This window comes from Engystomops pustulosus, chromosome 4 (genome assembly GCF_040894005.1).
Source record: "Engystomops pustulosus chromosome 4, aEngPut4.maternal, whole genome shotgun sequence".
Classification (NCBI taxonomy): Eukaryota; Metazoa; Chordata; class Amphibia; order Anura; family Leptodactylidae; genus Engystomops; species Engystomops pustulosus.
The window spans coordinates 122,280,250-122,303,727 of record NC_092414.1 but is presented as its reverse complement, the minus strand read 5'-3'; the positions used below and the strand labels follow the sequence as shown (position 1 = coordinate 122,303,727).

The following is a 23,478-nucleotide window of genomic DNA, read 5'->3' as shown; positions in this document are numbered from 1 at the left end:
CATTTATTGGGTAACCGGTGGGATTTTGAACATATGGCTTAGCTGATGGAATTTGAACACTTAAAACTTATGATTGGTGGCAGCACCAGTGTCACTGGTGGAGGTTAAGCTTGAATTCCAGACCTGAACCAAAAATGGTCACCAAAGACCAAACTGATCCCCATAGACCAAAACATTGCAAGTTCGGGTCTGCTTATCTCTATTCCTCACCCTATTTTCCTGCAGTCAATCCATTTTCACATCCAATATAAATATTGAATACATTTGGATGTAATCTATATGTTAAATATACATTGATGTGAATCACTTTGAAAGTAACCCATCAACAAGAGGAAAGCCTGAGACTTTCAGACCCTACCTTACAATTGCGGCTCTGGGGTCACTCTGATACTCTTCACACTGACTGTGCAGTATTAAGGTGGGCCAAGGTAAATATTTGCAGTGAATTCTGGCAGATTGGGATCGATCAGTTTATTTGATAGTAAGAATATACAAATTTAATGGCAGGGGACCTGGTTGGTATGATGGTTATGGAAGAAAAAAAAAGACTGACAATAAAAGAAAACAAGATTTTCAAAAAATCTTGTCATCTTACTCCTCTTATTTTAGAATATCTCAAGCAACGAAGGGAAGTAAGAGTTCTCCTTATGGAGACTGCCAAATAAGGCCACCATGTAGGCCTGTGGAGTCTTATAGCCATGGATTATCCACTAGGGGGATTCTGGGAAAATATGCAAAGTTTTCCAGGATGGGATAAGGAAAAACTACACCTCTTTTAGCTACCTTGGAAGGCAGCTCCCTTGCCATCAAGCATGACCTACAAAAGGCCTTATGACATGATGCAGGATGGAACAGACTCTCAACTGTAGACAGCATTGTTTCAACCTGATTGTGTCTCTTATTGCATACTAATAGGCTTAAAGCAAACATGTACAAACATGCGGCAGCTTATCCACTAAACAAATCCATATGTTTAAATAAAACCTATGACTAAACTTAGTGTTCCCTTGCACCACAAATACCCCTGAACTGCCCTCAGCGGGTGAAAAATGTCTAGGTGGCTTTTTTTTAAATTATTATTTGTAAAGGCATTACTGCCTTGCTATATGCATTAACAACAGCTTTGCCCAATATCCACTGATATAATTTATTAAAGTGGTGAGACTGTTCTCTACTACACCCAATAGTGGTGCCTTGAGACAGGGAACTATAAACAAGAACTACTACAGAGGTACTCTATAATAGAGACTGATAGGTACAATACCACAGTGCTACTCAAGATTGAAACCCACCTTTATGGTATGTGAAAGCGAGGGCAGGGAACTATAAACAAGAGATACTAGATAGGTGCTCTATAATAGAGACTGATAGGTACAGTACCACAGTAACCCACCTTTATGGTATGTGATAGCGAGGACAGGGAACTATAAACAAGAGATACTAGATAGGTGCTCTATAATAGAGACTGATAGGTACAGTACCACAGTAACCCACCTTTATGGTATGTGATAGCGAGGACAGGGAACTATAAAAAAGAGATACTAGAGAGGTGCCCTATAATAGAGACTGATAGGTACAGTACCACAGTAACCCACCTTTATGGTATGTGATTGCGGGGACAGGGAACTACAAACAAGAGATACTAGATAGGTGCTCTATAATAGAGACTGATAGGTACAGTACCACAGTAACCCACCTTTATGGTATGTGAAAGTGAGGACAGGGAACTATAAACAAGAGATACTAGATAGGTGCTCTATAATAGAGACTGATGGGTACAGTACCACAGTAACCCACCTTTATGGTATGTGATAGCGAGGACAGGGAACTATAAACAAGAGATACTAGATAGGTGCTCTATAATAGAGACTGATAGGTACAGTACCACAGTAACCCACCTTTATGGTATGTGATAGCGAGGACAGGGAACTATAAACAAGAGATACTAGAGAGGTGCCCTATAATAGAGACTGATAGGTACAGTACCACAGTAACCCACCTTTATGGTATGTGATTGCGGGGACAGGGAACTACAAACAAGAGATACTAGATAGGTGCTCTATAATAGAGACTGATAGGTACAGTACCACAGTAACCCACCTTTATGGTTTGTGATTGCGGGGACAGGGAACTATAAACAAGAGATACTAGATAGGTGCTCTATAATAGAGACTGATGGGTACAGTACCACAGTAACCCACCTTTATGGTATGTGATAGCGAGGACAGGGAACTATAAACAAGAGATACTAGATAGGTGCTCTATAATAGAGACTGATAGGTACAGTACCACAGTAACCCACCTTTATGGTATGTGAAAGCGAGGACAGGGAACTATAAACAAGAGATACTAGATAGGTGCTCTATAATAGAGACTGATAGGTACAGTACCACAGTAACCCACCTTTAAGGTATGTGATAGCGAGGGCAGGGAACTATAAACAAGAGATACTAGATAGGTGCTCTATAATAGAGACTGATAGGTACAGTACCACAGTAACCCACCTTTATGGTATGTAATTACGGGGACAGGGAACTATAAACAAGAGATACTAGATAGGTGCTCTATAATAGAGACTGATAGGTACAGTACCACAGTAACCCACCTTTATGGTATGTAATTGCGGGGACAGGGAACTATAAACAAGAGATACTAGATAGGTGCTCTATAATAGAGACTGATAGGTACAGTACCACAGTAACCCACCTTTATGGTATGTAATTGCGGGGACAGGGAACTATAAACAAGAGATTCTAGATAGGTGCTCTATAATAGAGACTGATAGGTACAGTACCACAGTAACCCACCTTTATGGTATGTAATTACGGGGACAGGGAACTATAAACAAGAGATACTAGATAGGTGCTCTATAATAGAGACTGATAGGTACAGTACCACAGTAACCCACCTTTATGGTATGTAATTGCGGGGACAGGGAACTATAAACAAGAGATACTAGATAGGTGCTCTATAATAGAGACTGATAGGTACAGTACCACAGTAACCCACCTTTATGGTATGTGATTGCGGGGACAGGGAACTACAAACAAGAGATACTAGATAGGTGCTCTATAATAGAGACTGATAGGTACAGTACCACAGTAACCCACCTTTATGGTATGTGAAAGCGAGGACAGGGAACTATAAACAAGAGATACTAGATAGGTGCTCTATAATAGAGACTGATAGGTACAGTACCACAGTAACCCACCTTTATGGTATGTAATTGCGGGTACAGGGAACTATAAACAAGAGATACTAGATAGGTGCTCTATAATAGAGACTGATAAGTATGATACCACAGTGCTACTCGAGATTAAAACTTACTTGTGTAGTATGTATTAGCGGTGCCACCTTCTTAAAATTAAGTTTAATTTCTAAATACATGTAAGTGCATGTGATCAACTGTTACTCCTAAAGATCGCTAGTTAAATTTGGCATTTTTTATCCTTGTGGAAAATGTATATTCTATATTTTGAGCACAAAAGACATTTACTGGACTATGAATCATAAACTGCTCTTTACCAAACCATTAAAGATTAGCATATACAGATTATTAAATAGAAGACTTGAGCCTGTTTCTTTTGCGCCATTGTTTAAAGTATTGTGTGTGATGTTTTTCATCACATTAGGTGTATAAGATGGCTCCAATGAAAGCAGTGACACATTAGAGGATAACATCACTGTCAAACATAGCATGAATAAGAAACCTCAATCTCTATTTGTAGTCTATATACAAGAAATAGATAGAAAGACAGATGTGCTGGTGTAAAAAATAAATACAAATACTGGTAAAGCAATAAATGGATTCATTTTATTCTAGCATTACCATGAGTACATAGCACAACTAAAGAACGGAAATCAAAATGTATATTTAATGTCTACAAAACACTGCTAAATGCTCATATTTAAGAAGTTATAGGTTATCCAAGGTACAGTGGACAGAATAGTTCCTTTCAGTGGTAATGTAAAACTATCTATCCATCTGACTAGATACAGTTCAATTTCACATTGCTGTTGTAATTGGAAACAGTGTAACTGAGATGCCGTGGAGAGCGGTAGAAAGTTGGATTGTTTAGAACGGCGTATAAAGGGCTTGTCCTTTCAGCTATTATAAAGTTTAATTAGACCATCAGAGATAAGATTATCCAGATGAAACTATGTAGAACTGTGCACTTTTTCATATATTTATATGTGTCTCTGCTCAGTTTTATCTCTACATTCTGTACTGTCTGATGTGTTGATTATTTTGGCAAACACTTCGTGTCATAAATAATTGAGATGCCTGGGTGTCATGTGTGTAATCGTGTATCCTTTCTGTTTTAGGCTAGGTTCACAATAATGTTTTGTTTATTATTTCATATGAAAATTAAGCAAAAAACTAAAATAATACAGTATTGTACTAAACCAAATTGATCAATGAATCCCTTCTTTACCTCTATGCACCCCTGCTTTATTTAGCATCTTCTACACATAGTTATATTGGCACATTCCATTTTTTATGTTGGACACATAGGATACATTTTTAAACATCATTATATGAATATACCATTATACTAAGTAAAATAAATATATAATATAATATAGACAATAGTAATATTCAATAATACAGAATTCACCGATACATAATTTCACTATGTGGCTTTAATAACTAACATTTCCCAGTTTGTCAGAGCTATCTGAGTCTTTATTTACTGTTATAAAGTGCAAATTTATTTGTCATACACTGCTGTTTTAAATCCATCCATATTATCTTAAAGAAATCTAGCTCTGGGCTTCGGTCGAGTTTGTAAAAGTAAAGTAAAGCTACCAATAATACATTAAAACAAAAAACTCTAAATCACCTACTCATCTCATTTTACAAAAGAAAGAAAAAAATCTATATTTATTTTATTAATCACAACAAAAATGTACAACCTAGAAAAATCTACATTTATTTATCCCATAATGTGAACACCACAATGGAAAAAGCCAAATATGCGGTTTTGTTGCTTCTCAACTCAAAACCAATGTTTTTCAAGTGTTATCAAAAATTCATTCAATGCCATTGACTGACAGAAAAACTTAAAAACCACCAGAGCAGGACAGTCAACAATGATTTACCATACCATTGTTACATTTTCCCTTAGTTCAAATCTATTAAGAAGGAATGGAATTTCATCCACGAAATTCACTACAAGGTGAAAGAACAAAAGCTTTTTTTAAAGGGGTTGTTCAGTTTCAGCAAGTTCATGTTATTGTTTGTGTAATGGAAAGTTTATACAATTTTCCTATACTTTTAATGTGTCAATTTTTCACAGTGACCACGGTCAGATTTCTGTCCACAGAAAGTAAACAATGAGTAGGGATGTAGAAAATCGTGAGGAATTGATATAGAAAAAATATTGGAAAATTGTATAACTTTTCATTACGCAAGCAATAAATATGGGTCACGTTTAAATTAAATATAAAACCTTGACTTTGATGTACACTTTTCTTGAAAAATAAAGTCTTATACCTAAGTGGAGAGAAATCATAATTTAAGTGCACTGTTGTCATGAATTCGAGGTCTGGTTCACTCTATGTTATCCAGTTTGACAAGGGGGTGGGGGAATGGGGCAAGAGAAGGTGCTCTGGACCATGTGATCAAATATATAAAAATGAAGCTTTCTCTGCATCCAGGTCACAGATTTTTCAGGATGAGTACACTATATTTTCATGCAGGGCACCAACAATGCTTTATGTTTATTTTATATGTGACCCTGGATCAGATACAAGTATGCTTACAAACATTATAATGCATGTCATCTAACGACGTAAGCAGATTAAATATCTAGTATCATTGCTTCCTTCATCCTATTTATTCTATTTTAACATTCAAGCAATATTGATCATTTGTTTTTAGAGATTAAAAAGGGATTTTGTTTTTTTTTTAAACAGCGGAGTAAATAAAACATTTATCTGCATAGCTAAGGAGGTCAACTACAGTGAGCCATCTGCACCTTTGTTTTGTCTCCTGGCAACTGTAATTCACTACTATAATGTGCCATGTGACCAGGCTTGCTGTGCGCTGGGTAATGCCAGTGCAGGAAGTACATTCGGCTCTTTGTTTAAACAGACAAGATAATCTGTATTTTCAAATACTGTTAAGATTATGTTACATCCTTTGCCACTGATGCACATGGTGTTTTTAATCATTCCTTTTCTCCGAGAAAAACCACAGGATAGTTGTAAAAAGCAGTAAAATTTCATTATATATATATATTGTATAATTTAGCAAACATTTTCGTTTATAGTATTAGGTTAATATGACACATTATTTTTACACTTAACATTGGATAGCATACTTTAAAAAGTAACATACTGGGGCAGATGTATTATCGCATATATGCGCCGAAAAAGTGTTGGGAACTCATGTTTTTTTTTACGCAAAAGTGTTGCGGATCATTTACAATGCACTTGCTCCAGAAAGAACAAATGATACTGACTATCCCGACTCGGCCGTCTTTTTTTGGCACAAGTGGGTGTAGCCTATATTTCCCACATCAACCGCTACATTTATGTGGAGTTTGTCGGCTTTTTTTGGCGCAGAACAGACCAGGAAAAAAATGGTCTGAAATCAAAAGAAAAAGAAAACCAGGTGCAGCCCATGTACGATTTTGGCACACATTTCATCTTGCTTGACTGATTAGTTCCGTTTGCACATCAATTACTTACAGCCGTGCGCTACTTTAATGCATCGGGCTATGCTTTCCGTAGTCGGATCTCAGATGCCGACATTCGAGGTTGCAACACAATTAATAATCCCCCCCCCACTGTATTTTTCGGACTATAAGACACACTTTACTATAAGATGCACCCTAGATTTAGCTATCCAAAAAAAAAAAAAATGCACCAATTACATTTTCTCCGTTGGTGCCACATGAGCACACACAGCCCTGCTATATCCATGCACTCAGTTCTGCTACATACTGTACATTCATTCACATGAACACATTCTGCACTGTTATACACACACATGAACACGCACATCAGAAAATTTTGCGCTCTCTTATGTGTTAAAAAATGACTTATGCAAGCCTTTAAGTGCTCTGATGGATGGATCACCTGAGCCCTTCTAGGCTCCGTCAGTGCTGGCAATTACCTGATTACAGACCCCTCCACCACTACCGCATTCTCGCTTCCTTCTGAAGGTTACTTCACAGGCCAGCTACTTTCAAAAGCCTGAGCCTGCACTGTAGTTCCCTTTCTCCTCTGTTGAAGATGCAATCATGTACATATATTTATCCTTTTATGCATTGCGCCTGCATAAAGAATCCCTGAAGCAGCAGGAGAGCTAGAGCACAGTTCGTGAATTGAAAGCAACACAGGCTACAGGAGGAAGCAAGAACTGGAGGTCGGGGGTGTAATCAGTTTTCCCAGGAGCAGGTGTTTGCCAGTGCTGCAGGAGCTAGCAGAGGCTCTGGTGACGCCCCCAGAGCACATACGGTTTAATTTTACAAGTTGTAACAAAAAGTAGGGCACAAAAGCCAATTTTCTGCAGGAAGATCTGAGGATTCTCCAGCTGGAGCTACTTTAGTAATCCAACATATACATTTTACGTAACATTTTTTTTATGCAATTGAATCAATGTGCTGATTATATGTGCATATCTATGAAATCTGAAATGGTAAGGAAATGTTAGGAAATATTTACAAATATGTAAATATAAGATGAATATTCTATGCAATCACAAGATTCAAGCACTTATCATCATAAGTATCAATTTAATTTTTTGCAAGTTCTTGATTCCTTATGCGATAAATAAAGAAGATGAAGACATTGTACAGTAAATCCATTTTCAGTCTGAGATAATGTCAGTGGTTCTGAAAGGCTTCGGAGATCCTTGCAAAAATCAAATACATGTTGCATGCAGAACTGGCAAAATGACTGATACCAGAATTTAAGATTTGGGCTTTATATTTTTTCTTTGTCAATATTATCTGAATTTTTTATAAAGTTTAATAACATTTTATAAGTTTATATGATTGTATGTTCTGCATAATTCAAATATCACATTATATGTCATTTTGACATTTTCTGAAAGAAAGTAAAGGACTTGGGGAACGGGAACTACTCGAACAGGGCAAATAGACAGTGTAGATAGGGAACTGGGAATAGTTATGGGTGACGAAGGAGGGCTAGGATACGTTCAAAGGAATAGGGATAGGGAAAACCATAAAAAGTGTATGTACACAAATGCCAGAAGCCTCATAAACAAAATGGAGAAACTGGAACTCTTAATGTTGGAGCGGAAATATGATATAGTGGGTATCAGCGAGACATGGCTGGACACTAGCTATGACTGGGCTGTTACTATAGATGGTTATAGTCTTTTTAGAAAGGATCATATAAATAAAAAAGGGGGAGGGGTTTGTTTATATGTGAATTCTTGCCTCATGCCTGTCTTGCGAGATGACATCAGTAACGCAAATGAAAATGTGAAGTCCCTATGGGTGGTGATAAGGGGAGGGAAAAAGAATAATAAAATATTACTAGAGGTTTGTTATAAGGCTCCAAATATAATGGAGGCAGCAGAGGAAATGCTGATAAGTGAAATGGATGCGGCTTCAAAGCAAGGTGAAGTACTTATCATGGGGGACTTCAATTACCCAGATATTGACTGGGGGGCAGAAACCTGCAGGTCCATCAAAGGTAGCAGGTTCTTTTGTCAACAACAAAAGACAATTACATGGTCCTGGAGCCAAATAGGTAAAGGCAGCAAAAATAGAGACTTAGAGAAATATTGCCAAGCAGAGTAAAAATAATCCCAAATTAATTTTCAAGTATAGAAATGATGAGAAACTAAAAACAAAGAGTGTGGGCGCTCTGAAGAATAACCTGGGGGTCATGGTGTAGGGAGATGAAGAAAGGGCTAATCTATTTAATTATTATATTTTGAAGAAATGTGTCAGCAGGTTACAATACACTATCTGTTTTTTTGATATGAGATGCCATTACTTGACTTGGTTCTGTCTAAGCTATATACACTGAGTAAAAACTGTGTCAGTAGTAGTGGGGGCTCTGGAGCAGCTAAATACAAATAGCAAAAAGTACAGCAGTTTAAGGAAATATCCCCATTGCAAGTGGTGGATATAAATCCACATTTCCCAGTCCTGCTGCTACTAACGCACATACACACACACACACACACACACACACACAAAGGTATGGTTCAACAATGTATTTGGACTGCTACCTAATACTTTGAGCACTGTCAAATCTATTGCTGTACAAAACATGTTCTTTATATTTTACATTTATTAATTCCAGTAAATTAATTTAAATAACGAAAAAGATAATAGATTTTTATATTGTTTGTTTTTTAACAGGTAAGTGAATGGCTTTGTTTGAACTGTCAGATGCAGAGAGCACTTGGTATGGATATGGCAGGACCTCCTTCACCTATGCCTCAGCCAGCCAAGCCAAAATCATCTGGACCCTCAACAGGGGTATCGGTTTCTTCTCCAAAGAAAGAACCTAGTTCAGTGCCAGATAAAGTAATGAAACAAGGCCCCATGACATCACTTTTTAAAACCAACCAGATAGCTGCCCCAGACTCATCGTCCACGTCAGAAAGTAAAACAATTAAACCTACATTATCAAATAAAACCCAACCAGCAGTGCCAGCTGAACCAATTCAAACTGTATCTCCTCAAACTAAAAAGGATTCTGTTCCCCCTATTACAGTACAAAGTAAAATAACAGAATCAACAAAGACAGTGTTTGAACAATTAGCTACTAATAAAGATAAACAACTTGATAGATCACTAGAATCCCATCAAGTTAAGGATTTGAAACAATCTGCATTACCTAGTGAAAAGAAAAATATTGTTCAAGAAATACAAACACAGATAAAACAAGACTCAATAAAAAGTTCCAAAATGATTTTGCCAACCAACCAGCAAGATGCAAAAGTGGCACCTCTGCCAGCAGGCCCCAAACCTAGTCCTTTACAAAAACCCATAGCTCCACAAGCTTCACAGCCTTCTGGGCCAGGGAGTCCAAAATCTAGCCCTTCTCATAAACCTTTGGCTTCACAAACAACACAGCCTTCTGGACCAGGAAGTCCAAAATCTAGTCCTTCTCATAAACCTGTAGCTCTACAATCAACACAGCCTTCTGGACCCGGAAGCCCAAAATCTGGCCCTTATCATAAACCTACAGCTCCACAAACAGCACAGCCTTCTGGGCCAGGAAGTCCCAAAGCTGGCCCTTATCACAAACCTGTAGCTCCACAAACAACACAGGTTTCTGGGCCAGGAAGCCCAAAACCTATTCCTGCTCAGAAACCAGTAGCTCCACAAACAGCACAGCCTTTTGGCCCAGGAAGTCCAAAACTTAGTCCTGCTCATAAACCAGTAGCTCCACAAACCACACAGCCTTCTGGGCCAGGAAGTCCAAAACCTAGTCCTGCCCATAAACCAGTAGTTCCACAAACCACACAGCCTTCTGGCCCAGGAAGTCCAAAACCTAGTCCTGCTCATAAACCAGTAGCTCCACAAACTACCCAACCTTCTGGACCTGGAAGTCCAAAACCAAATCCTGCTAACAAACCTGCAGCTCCACCTCCCAGTGGACCAGGAAGTCCCAAACCTAGCCCTTCTCACAAGTCTGTCATTCCACAAACAACTTCCAAGCCTACAGGCCCTTTATCTCCAAAACCCAGTCCTCTGCCTAAACCTGGCACCCCACAAACAGCACAATCTACAGCACAGCCCCCTAAATCCCAAGAGCAGCCTAGACGTTTCAGTTTAAATCTGGGAAGTACTGCTGAAACCCCAAAACTGCAGCCTACAACACCACAAGAAACTGTGACTGGAAAGCTATTTGGTTTTGGTGCATCAATTTTTAGCCAAGCCTCAAGTTTTATATCAACTGCAGCCCAACCAGGTACTCAAACACAAAGCACACAAGGCTCAGCATCCAAGCAACCTACAACTGCACAGAAAATAAGTGATAACCATAAATCAACAAAAGAGCCTGTTGCTCCACCTTCACCCAAGCTTCCTGCAATAATGAAAGAAACACAGTCAGTACCTACAAAAGTATCAGAGGAGCAAAAACCAAGTCCGTTAAGGAAAGACATTGATGAGAAAAAAGATCCAGAGAAAGAAACAAAGAAAGAAATTTCTGAATTTAAACCAATTGCTAAGGTAGAGCCAGAAATTATTGAAAAAAGCAAAGAGCCAAAAACACTTTGTCCTCTCTGTAAAACAGAACTTAATATTGTTTCAAAAGACCTTCCCAACTACAATACATGTACAGAATGCAAGAATATGGTATGCAACCTATGTGGATTTAACCCAACTCCACATCTGACTGAGGTAAGAGATCAGCTATTACTTTATAGTATCATAGTTTATACAGTTGAAAAAAAGACACATGTCCATCAAGTTCAACCAATAAAGGGAAGGGATTGGATGAGGAAGGGATTTAGGATATACTTGAATAATATATGAAGAATATGAAGACTGTAAAGGGCTTGCTTTCATTGTTGTCTTTGTATACACATGACAAGTCAAGCCCTTATGACCTATATGGGGAGTCGTAAGAAAAAGAGAGTGACTTCAATTTGTACATTTTTATGAATTCTTTATACTAAAATAAATACTTTAGACCAGGCACTACCACTGTTAAGGTGATGTAGTTGGGTTTGGCCATGGCTGTTAACTGCAGTTGTCTGCTGTATAATACAGTGTAGAGATTTAAGCTTGTAAGCCCTCTCCATACAGCCTTAACAGCAATGTGTATAATATTACATCAAATGTTTCAAAGCTCATCCAATTCATCCATTTTCGCATCCAAGTCATTTGCGCCTAAATTGTCACAAATTATTCCCCTAAAAACTGCGGCCAATAAGGAAACTAGATTGAGAACAAGTGTGACAGAACAAACCTAGCTTCATTTTTTTCACAAAAAAAGTGAATGCATGTAAAATGCCCAGACTACATTTAGTTGTTCGTGCAGAGACTAAAAGTTAAATGTTAAAGTTATATATGTTTACAAAAAAAATATTCTCAAATGATTTTTTTTCTTGCTCAAATTAGGCAATTTTTTTTAATGGAAATAGAGCCTCATAACATTTTAGATGTGTACCCCAAGTAGTTACTTGAGGTCATTTTCATGGAAAGATGATGAAATGTTACACTATTTTTTTCATTTTGGAAGCCTAGATCTTTGTTTCCAGTAATGAAAAGGGTGTTTTCTTTTTCAAGTGCACTTGCTCAGATCAAGTGAGTTTTATTGGGGGGTTTTTTGCGACTTTTTAGGCACAAAATAATGATAGATGCAGTGCAAACATCTGCGGAACACCACTATGTCAGATAAGGCACAGACAATCAAAACCACTAAGCGCTGGGCTTTGCTTGCACCCAAAAAAGTCGAAAATTAGAGACACATTTAAAGACACACTGTGCCAAAAAGTTGTGCAAAGAATGGCAAAAACAACATAAAGAGTTATGATCAATGTCCCCCATAATCCTTTATCTCAATGCCCATAAAACTCCCCATAATTCCATGAATCCCCATATTATAAAGTGATATGTATTATTTATTTTATTTTTTATTATTTATTTATAGAGCGCTGGTGCTATACAATCAGTAAGTCACATACATTAGGATGAGAATAAATACATGTACAAAATACAAAAGCTACGGAGATCTGGAACAAGTGAAAGGAAGACCATGTTGTTAGGGCTCACAGTCTATTCAGGAGGATGTACGTGATGGAGCATAGCAGTGTGATTATTGCATATTATATAGGTCGATTCTAAATAGATGAATTTGCAGGTTATGATTGAAGTTTTGTAAGGTAGGGGACAGTCTGACACATAGAGAATAGAGAGCATGAGGGATGTACGGGAGAAGTCCTGGAGACGGTTGTGAGGAGAGGATGGTTTGTAAAACAGAAGGTCTTGTGAGCGTTGGAGATTATGATCATTACTATAAACACAGAATGCAAAGGGATGTAACGATGGAAGCCATTGCTGTCCAAATGTAAAGCACTCTGGCCAATCTCAAAACCATTTGAATGATTAACAATGCATATGAAAAAAATAATTAATGGTCAGATGAGGCAAAAGTGTTACTCTTTGTAAAATGCTGTATTTGGAGGAGAATGTACTTTGTGTAGTGCACATACAGTAAGTTCATGATGTTGAGCTGTTTTGCTGTCTCATGGTTTGGATGCCTTCTGATCACCCAAAGAACATAAGTGGGAATTTACAATGTCTTGTATTCCAATTTTCTGTTTAACAAATCATGTATTAAGTCCTATTGCCAACATTTTGGGCATGACAGGGGAAGCAGGAGGTGGGTGTGAAGACCCCACACCAGGCTGGTACCTCTTAGTATATCTGGCCTGCAGCAATGGTAGATGTACCAAGACAATGACCTAAAGCACACAAGCACATCAACTAGAAAGAGAGATATTGATGAGCTGAAACACAGTTTGTGGGAGGAATAATTCAGAGTTATTCCTTAAGGTTTTACAAATTCAATCTATTGATTATTACATTCAATGGTTCAGTTACTTTTCCTCACTTTATTTTGGATGTTAAAACAATGTTCTTACTGAAGAACATGAATGCACAAGTGTTTGTGTGTTATTGGTTTAGTTAGACTATGTTTTTCTATATAACCACCTGATTGTATAAGTAATCTAGGCAAAATCTCAGGTAATTCCATTTGCTTCTTTTATTGCTGATATAGAATGGTTAAAATAGGAAATTCAAATGTCGATATTCACTTAGATATCCTGACCTGCCACCCTCAGAGATGTAATTGTTATTGCAACACCCAAAATAAACGGAAAACTAAACTAGCACAATGCATTGCCCCTGATTTGTTTTTTCTGGTATGATGTGATATGGGGGATTTTTATCAAGTTGTCTTTACCAAAATTGTTTAAAATCCCCTGCACCACATTAATTGCGGGTTTTACACCGTGTTTAGGTTCTTTTATGACTTATGAAAGAGGTATGGCCTTGTGACAAAGGGCCGTGAGCTTGGAGCATATGGTATGTGCGCCAAGAAATTAAATAATGTGATGAATTGAACTAAACCCACAAATATGCCAGATGTATCATCCATCATTAGACACATTGATACATCTTACGCAGCAGAAGTCTGGTCTAGATAACTGCAATGGTCTAATGTGTGGCACACTGAACTGGACCTACTAATATGTCAGATATATCATCCAACATCAGTCACTGTGATAAATCTGACACAACAGAAGACTGGTCTAGTCAGACTGCAATGGTCTTATGACACCATTGTACTGAAGTAATGTCCTAGGGAATTTTTAAAGAGGGTGTTTTAGAGAGCTTTTTCCTGACTACAACTGATCCAATACAGATGTATTTTATGTTGGTCTATATTAGAACTGCATCACATGTTGTATTATGATTATCATGTGTTTCATATTTTGTATATTAGTTAGGTAAAATTAAACCTTTGAAGTACCTTGATTTTTATGTTTCAGTAATGAATAAGCAGTCAATGATAGTACATGCTGTTTTATACTTTATGAAGTAAAAAAAAAGCTTATTTTGATTTTGTTTTCTGCTACTTCCTTCTCCTGTAGTGAGCATTGTTTGTGAAATTCCTCTCTAATCTGTACAACCTGAATATTCCACTTGATGAATCATTTCTAAAAGTCTATTTAGTGGCTGTCTCTAGAATGTTTAGTTATCAGACACTTTATCTCATTATCTGATCTACCAGGTGTCATTGTATATGAAGAACAGCTGATTTAGAAACACTGCTAAAAGTAAGAAGAATAGAAGGGAAAAAGTTACAATTTTCCCTAATAAAGTATATTATAAAGTCTAATATTATCATATTCACTATTGTTTTCTACAATTAGGCTTATAGTTATAGATACACTTTACATAGATAAGGATTGTGCTAAGTAAAACCCAGAATTAACCATACAAAAAAAGGAACTTCTTGCAAACCTATTATTTCCCACATGATTATACTGGTCCTATGCTACAATAGATGCTCATCGAACACAACTAGCAATTTAGAACTGATGGATTAAGTAATGATATAATCTTCCATTCTCTCTCTTTATGTAATGTTATTAGAATTGTATTTTACTTTTGGTAGGTGAAGACTTCTAGGGGAATAAACATTGCTTTTAGCAGCAACAAATAGCTAATATTAATTTTCTTAGACCAGATGTTCTCCATTAGCAACCTGATGATCACCATTAAAAAGAACCTGAAGCCTGTCATCTGCTGTATCAGTATATGCACTAAATGCAGAATCCATGGCAAGCTTCCAATTTAGGATGGATCTTAATTAAAGTGCTGAACCTACTGTAAGTTCTTCGTTGCCAGCTGAAGCATTAATGGCCACGAAAGGAGTTTTAGCAAAATGGATGACCGTCATCACTTTCCATTGACATATTGTATATATGAATTACATTACATGTAAGAAGAAATATAATAGGGTTGTATTCTTATAAGTACAAATTAAAGACTGTAGATACAATGGATTCCTGTATAATTCAATGACAGGGCTATTTTTAGTATTGAGGACACTGATTTCCGGTATACTTGACGGAGCTTTTAATCTGTGCCTGCTTTCATGCAAACTGTTTATGTTTTTGCAGCTTGACTGACCTCTGATCTTGGATTTGTGAGACCCCAATGGATTATGATGGTTGTGCCATGATTTTTATACCAACAAAAACGTGAGATAACTGTCAATGGATCAAAATGAATTGGCAGTAAAAGTCTAATTTGACAATCCCTTATTTTGAGAATAGGGGAAAGTCAAAAGGTCCTATACATATTAGATGGTCAGCCGAACCCAACACAATCAGCACATTATCATCTGATAAACTCTACTGTTTTTAAAAACTAAACTGAAACTTATCCCCCCTAAACTTTACCTACTACATTTCTTGACTTAAACCTCAAATTGATTCAGTTCACTATTATAATTAGATATAAATATTATTATACTGTAACATGAGGTCCCAAGATTTCTTGTCCTAGACATAGATGTAAAAGTTATGGTTATTAGCCCAGTAAAGGGACACTCTTAGCCTTCAGGTATTGTCTTCCGGCATGCAATGTTGGACTTTCTCCAATAAATAATTAGAATCTTTAATCTAGAATCTTTAACCTTCATCTTTAATTTCATGGAATACATATAACTCATAAAAATAAATAATGACATATCATAATTTTGTCAAGTTTTTATAAACAGATAGTATCAAAAGGAGAGGGGGCTATTTGCAATATAATGACTGAATAGAAAATCGATTCTAAAACCAGTGCAGGAAACTTATATGTAGAATTGTAAAACTTGAATATATTCACTTCTGCTTGATTTCCTTGCATCATATGATCTAGGGCTTATGTACATGAAACCTACCTTCCACTGCACAGTAACTCCATATATCTTTATTTTCATACAGAGGTTTTGTCTGTCCAAAATGCAGGTAAATTGCATCCATGCTATGTGCAAAAGGTATAGGTTTCTCCCTTGAAGCATTGATTTGCACATCTCATTCATTTACATAATTTACACCAGAAAAAATTTCCCACGAAGCTAGGTCACTATTTTGTATATATTGTATCTTTTACACCCTTATATTGTATTCTGTTCTTAGCAGAATCTACAGTTCATATATTAGTAGCGGCTAAGCACACGTATGGGAAATGGGCCAGATCATAGACAATAAATAAACAGATAAAAAAGTGATCCCTCTCTTTTTCTGTTGCTTGTAGATTCTGATCTAATCTATGGTCATCACCTTAGCGTCGTGTGGCATTGTTTCTAGGCAACAGCACCCCTGCTGGGAAAGTCAATTGCTGTAATAATAAGAAACAAAAAGCATCCTTAAATATAGATATGTTTAGATACACACAGTCCTATGTGTATTACACAACTGATTTTGATCCTATTCTAATATGTGTGTAATATGTATATGTGAATGTGTTGGCATAGGGATTCTCTACAAAACAATAATGCTATTTATAAATTCCAAAGGTATTTTTTCAGCTAATCAGACTTATGTCTTATCCTGTTGAGAAGCAATAGGTGTCTGATCTCGGAGACCTTTAGCAATCAAGTAAATTGAAGATGTATTTAAAGTCTTTCTTCATATATCTTTCTCTTCCGGCAATTTGGTTCTTTTTTAACATTTTCATAAAACCTTTTTAGTCTCTAAGAAATGTATCCAATGACCAATAATTCAAAAGGGAATAAGGAAGTTACTGCAGGAAAAAAATCATGTTAACTGTACTTGCAGCTCACTGTATTTGGTCATTTTCTGCTTGGCACCTAAAGGCTCATACTCATGACTGAATAATTGTCAAAACAAGCAATTTCTTCCATAAAAGGAACATCAGCTTTCCCTTTTATGTGGTTGAGTTACACAATGGGTGTGTGCGGGGGGGGGGGCGGAGTGGTGATGTGTCATTCTGGCTGTGCAAGTTTTCTATGTATAAAAGTTGTCAAACTATTGCATCGGCCGTTTTGTATCATATTTTGGATTTTTCTTCAACATTTTCTTCAAGAAAATCCAGATGTCCAAGTCAGATTTATGACAAATAAGTTTTTCAAAAGTTGCAAATTATGGAGCAGATCCACGCTATTCCTCTCATGGTGTAAGACAAGTCCAATATAATCTGTGTGTGGAAAAAACATGAATCTCCCAATTTTTGGCCAGAGTAGTGAAGATAACTGCCCCAGGACCTGTTTGTCCTATAAACTGTCATCTCTAAAAGGGTATTCAAGACATTGGAAGCAATTATTAGGGATTTTTTTTGCTGTGGAAATATATCGCAAGTTAGTTTAAAGAAGTTGTATCACCCGGTCAGGACTGGTTTTAGACAAAGTGGGGCCCTGGGCAAAACTAAAAGTGAAACCCTAAAATAAAACTACTTGGGTTGGCTTATACTCGAGTATATACAATATTTTAGTTATATATAACTGTCATATTCAGCAACAGCCCTGCAGAATAATAGCACTTTTTAGTTTCCAAAAAGTAATATGTGCAAGCAAAACCCTCCAGTAATTTATGTAGAAAAAATTGCTGCACTCCAGTCCAGATATCAGGTGAAAAAAGCTGCAACGTTTCAAAAGGCTACTCGGCCATAACTTTACTGTTTGGAATAAAATTCACAACATATTTCACCTAATACCTGGATTGGAGTGCTGCTAGATATATGTGCGATAGGTAGGTATACAGATAGATATATATATAAGAGATATATAGATAAATAAACAGAAAGACAGACTGCTGCTCCCAGCATCCTACCCCCCAGCACCCTGCTTTATTTTCCCTCTGAATTCTATATACAGCCACATAGCCCCCATCTATATATTGACACTTCAAACACCCCCATCTATATATAGCCCCATACAGACCCCAGAGGTAGCAGGTAGTTGGGGACAGTAGTTTGATTTCATTTGAAAAGTTTTGCTGGGTATATGGTTTAAGCTCTAGGCGTCAGATTTATTTTGTCCAGCTTAGGTATGCCTTCAACATCACCCTTACAGATGATGATTTCAAAGAAGAAAGTCATCCAATATTTGAGGGATTTGAGGTAGGGGTATAAACGATTTTTTGGCCTAACTGTATAGGTGGTTGATTGACGTATAGGTGTCTGGTAGAACTTTCTGTAAATGACTGACCTGACTCCCTGAATATGGTTAAAAGAACAACCAAAAATATATAATTTGTTATGTCCCACATTTTCATAATATATGTATACCATTTTTTTCTTTTTTTTTTCTTTATCCTTTTTTTCCTGACTGGCGCTTCTGTGGTGGGTATGGGGATGGTAATGGTTGAAATAATAATGAGGAAAGTGGTCTTCTAGTATTGTTTAATATCAAGATGTAAAAGAAATTTATTATGTGTGTTATATTTATTTATGGTAGTATTACTTATTGGAATATGTATGTGGGTTACTATACATGTATTACATGTGTAAAATGTTTGTATTACTTCATGGAATTCATATAAATAGATATTTATAAAAAAAAAAAATTGCAAATCCTTTGCAGTGGATCAGGTGCTTCAAGTAGTCCAGGCCTTTATGATACACCTGAAGGGCAGCAGAGGAGCCTGCCTAATGATACAGTTTCCCCATTGAGTATTTTTAAATGTTGCATTCCATCAAATGTTTCAGACCTAAAAGTGCAGCAAGTTGCGTCAAATTTCTTATTTATTGTACATAAGTATTTATCTTTAGAAGCATCATCAATATATTTGTTGTTTAATATGCAACCTATATGAAATAACTTCATATGTTGAACGAATGCTACTTATAGCAAAGTATTTCATCATACATATGGCCCAATATCAGTATATTGCTAGAATATTCCTTTTATAATTTGGTAATTTATTCTTAGACAGGTAGTTTGTGTATCTGCCAAGAGCTGTCATTTTGATGACTACAATGGAAAGGTTAAAGCAATTAGGTAATCAGCACCTTCAACACTTTCTGTCAATAGTTTTAATCTATTATGCGTTGAAGTCAGAGTTACAACAGCAAATTGACAGTTTTTGTATAGCATTCAAATAAAGCAACATTGTATCGGATATCCCATAACACTGTGATGATTGGGTTGGACTACTGGTGCTCTGGCCTAAATATTTTTTGGATTATGGGGCTGTGATGTTCCACACTCCCTAGGTATGTAAGGTCAGTTAACTATCATTTATGCAAGACACCACCTGAACACATGGGTTCATGGAGGTACAAGAAGTAACAGACTGGCCCAAACAACCTCTGTGGCCTCTGTGGCACAAAAGTCGCTCACATCCCTGAAATAGAGCTTAGTCAGTCAGGTAGTCTTGCACCAGTTCTTGTTAAATACAAGCCCAGTCTGTAACAGGATTAAATTGAACAACAGAAGACAGCTCAGGTAATATATATAAAGTGCCATAGGGGCACACTAGACAGTTAATTTATATTAGTTACAAATTTACTGGCCAAAGGTTATAGGTTTTTTCTTTGCCTGCAATGTTCACCATGAATCTTCCCCCAGAAAATATCAAAGCCCCTAATATGTCTTTGGGTGTTTTAAACTCTATGTTGGACATGCCTGGCTTACCCCTAGGACGGTGATAGTGCTCCTTTCAACTGGGTCCAATCACTGGACCTTCAAAAACTCAGACGAATCAAAACTCCGCAAAAGAAGATCATATTGGTAGAGATGAGCGAACATACTCGTCCGAGCTTGATGCTCGATCGAGCATTAGCGTACTCGTAACTGCTCGTTGCTCGGACGAGTATTTCGCCCGCTCGAGAAAATGGCAGCTCCCGCCGTTTTGCTTTTTGGCGGCCAGAAACAGAGCCAATCACAAGCCAGGAGACTCTGCACTCCACCCAGCATGACGTGGTACCCTTACACGTAGATAGCAGTGGTTGGCTGGCCAGATCAGGTGACCCTGGGATAGACTAGCCGCTGCCCGCGCTGCTCGGATCATTCTCTGTCTGGATGCCGCTAGGGAGAGAGCTGCTGCTGCTCAGGGAAAGCGTTAGGGTGTTCTATTAGCTTACTGTTAGGCAGGAGTGATTCTTAAAGAACCCAACAGCCCTTCTTAGGGCTACAATAACGTTATAATTTTTTTTTTTTTTTATTTGCAGCTAGTACCATATTGTGAGGAATTAGCAGGGGGACTTGCTACCGTTGTGTTTAGCTCTTAGTGACACACATATCCACCTCAAACACCAAAGTGGGAAAATTTATTAGGGGTTTGAGTAGAATTAGGCACAGTCTGCCAGTTTCTTTTTATTTTACGTTTATTTTTTTCATAACTCAGCGTCATCTCATCTGGCATAGTAGTGTGCTGTAATACTTGGCTAGAAAATAGCCATAGGAGAATACAAACGTCTTAATTACGCCTGCAGTAGCGTTATATATATTTGATTTCTGGTTGATCTGCTGGTGTCTGTACTTGCTGCAGTGCATCTACTATCAAATTGGGAGCAATTTGGAGTCAGACTTGCGACCACTGTGTTTTAGTGACGCACATATCCATCGCAAAGACCGAAGTGGGAAATTTTATTAGGGCCCGGGGTTGTATTTCAATTAGGCACAGTCTGCCAGTTTCTTTTTATTTTACGTTTATTTTTTTCATAACTCAGCGTCATCTCATCTGGCATAGTAGTGTGCTGTAATACTTGGCTAGAAAATAGCCATAGGAGAATACAAACGTCTTAATTACGCCTACAGTAGCGTTATATATATTTGATTTCTGGTTGATCTGCTGGTGGCTGTACTTGCTGCAGTGCATCTACTATCAAATTGGGAGCAATTTGGAGTCAGACTTGCGACCACTGTGTTTTAGTGACGCACATATCCATCGCAAAGACCGAAGTGGGAAAATTTATTAGGGCCCGGGGTTGTATTTCAACTAGGCACAGTCTGCCATTTCCTTTTTTATTTTACGTTTATTTTTTTCATAACTCAGCGTCATCTCATCTGGCATAGTAGTGTGCTGTAATACTTGGCTAGAAAATAGCCATAGGAGAATACAAACGTCTTAATTACGCCTACAGTAGCGTTATATATATTTGATTTCTGGTTGATCTGCTGGTGGCTGTACTTGCTGCAGTGCATCTACTATCAAATTGGGAGCAATTTGGAGTCAGACTTGTGACCACTGTGTTTTAGTGACGCACATATCCATCGCAAAGACCGAAGTGGGAAAATTTATTAGGGCCCGGGGTTGTATTTCAACTAGGCACAGTCTGCCATTTCCTTTTTTATTTTACGTTTATTTTTTTCATAACTCAGCGTCATCTCATCTGGCATAGTAGTGTGCTGTAATACTTGGCTAGAAAATAGCCATAGGAGAATACAAACGTCTTAATTACGCCTACAGTAGCGTTATATATATTTGATTTCTGGTTGATCTGCTGGTGGCTGTACTTGCCGCAGTGCATCTACTATCAAATTGGGAGCAATTTGGAGTCAGACTTGCGACCACTGTGTTTTAGTGACGCACATATCCATCGCAAAGACCGAAGTGGGAAAATTTATTAGGGCCCGGGGTTGTATTTCAACTAGGCACAGTCTGCCATTTCCTTTTTTATTTTACGTTTATTTTTTTCATAACTCAGCGTCATCTCATCTGGCATAGTAGTGTGCTGTAATACTTGGCTAGAAAATAGCCATAGGAGAATACAAACGTCTTAATTACGCCTACAGTAGCGTTATATATATTTGATTTCTGGTTGATCTGCTGGTGGCTGTACTTGCTGCAGTGCATCTACTATCAAATTGGGAGCAATTTGGAGTCAGACTTGCGACCACTGTGTTTTAGTGACGCACATATCCATCGCAAAGACCGAAGTGGGAAAATTTATTAGGGCCCGGGGTTGTATTTCAACTAGGCACAGTCTGCCATTTCCTTTTTTATTTTACGTTTATTTTTTTCATAACTCAGCGTCATCTCATCTGGCATAGTAGTGTGCTGTAATACTTGGCTAGAAAATAGCCATAGGAGAATACAAACGTCTTAATTACGCCTACAGTAGCGTTATATATATTTGATTTCTGGTTGATCTGCTGGTGGCTGTACTTGCCGCAGTGCATCTACTATCAAATTGGGAGCAATTTGGAGTCAGACTTGCGACCACTGTGTTTTAGTGACGCACATATCCATCGCAAAGACCGAAGTGGGAAAATTTATTAGGGCCCGGGGTTGTATTTCAACTAGGCACAGTCTGCCATTTCCTTTTTTATTTTACGTTTATTTTTTTCATAACTCAGCGTCATCTCATCTGGCATAGTAGTGTGCTGTAATACTTGGCTAGAAAATAGCCATAGGAGAATACAAACGTCTTAATTACGCCTACAGTAGCGTTATATATATTTGATTTCTGGTTGATCTGCTGGTGGCTGTACTTGCTGCAGTGCATCTACTATCAAATTGGGAGCAATTTGGAGTCAGACTTGCGACCACTGTGTTTTAGTGACGCACATATCCATCGCAAAGACCTAAGTGGGAAAATGTATTAGGGCCCGGGGTTGTATTTCAACTAGGCACAGTCTGCCATTTCCTTTTTTATTTTACGTTTATTTTTTTCATAACTCAGCGTCATCTCATCTGGCATAGTAGTGTGCTGTAATACTTGGCTAGAAAATAGCCATAGCAATAGGATAGCATCGTTTGGTTTTAAAAACTAAAAAACACAAAAAAAAAAAAAACCCACAAAACAACAAAAAAAAGTTAAAAAAAAATTAAAGTTATAACTTTCATTTTCAAAATGTTTAACCCGAGGGCTAGGGGTAGAGGACGAGGGCGGGGACGTGGGCGTCCAACTACTGCAGGGGTCAGAGGCCGTGGTCCTGGGCGGGGTGAGACACCACCTGCTTATGAGGGAGCAGGGGAACGCCGCAGAGCTACACTCCCTAGGTTCATGTCTGAAGTTACTGGGACTCGTGGTAGAGCACTGTTGAGGCCAGAACAGT

General features: G+C 37.6%; 1 protein-coding gene across 5 annotated transcripts in view; it reads left to right on the top strand.

Moving 5' to 3' along the window:
• Nucleotides 1–23,478, top strand: part of PCLO (piccolo presynaptic cytomatrix protein) — a 194,243-nt gene that overhangs the window by 27,709 nt on the left and 143,056 nt on the right. For all 5 annotated transcript variants that reach the window (XM_072147278.1, XM_072147282.1, XM_072147280.1 and 2 more), the window contains exon 3: nt 9,351–11,345. In XM_072147278.1, the coding sequence (XP_072003379.1) occupies nt 9,351–11,345 (1,995 nt within the window). The remainder of the gene's footprint in view (nt 1–9,350; nt 11,346–23,478) is intronic.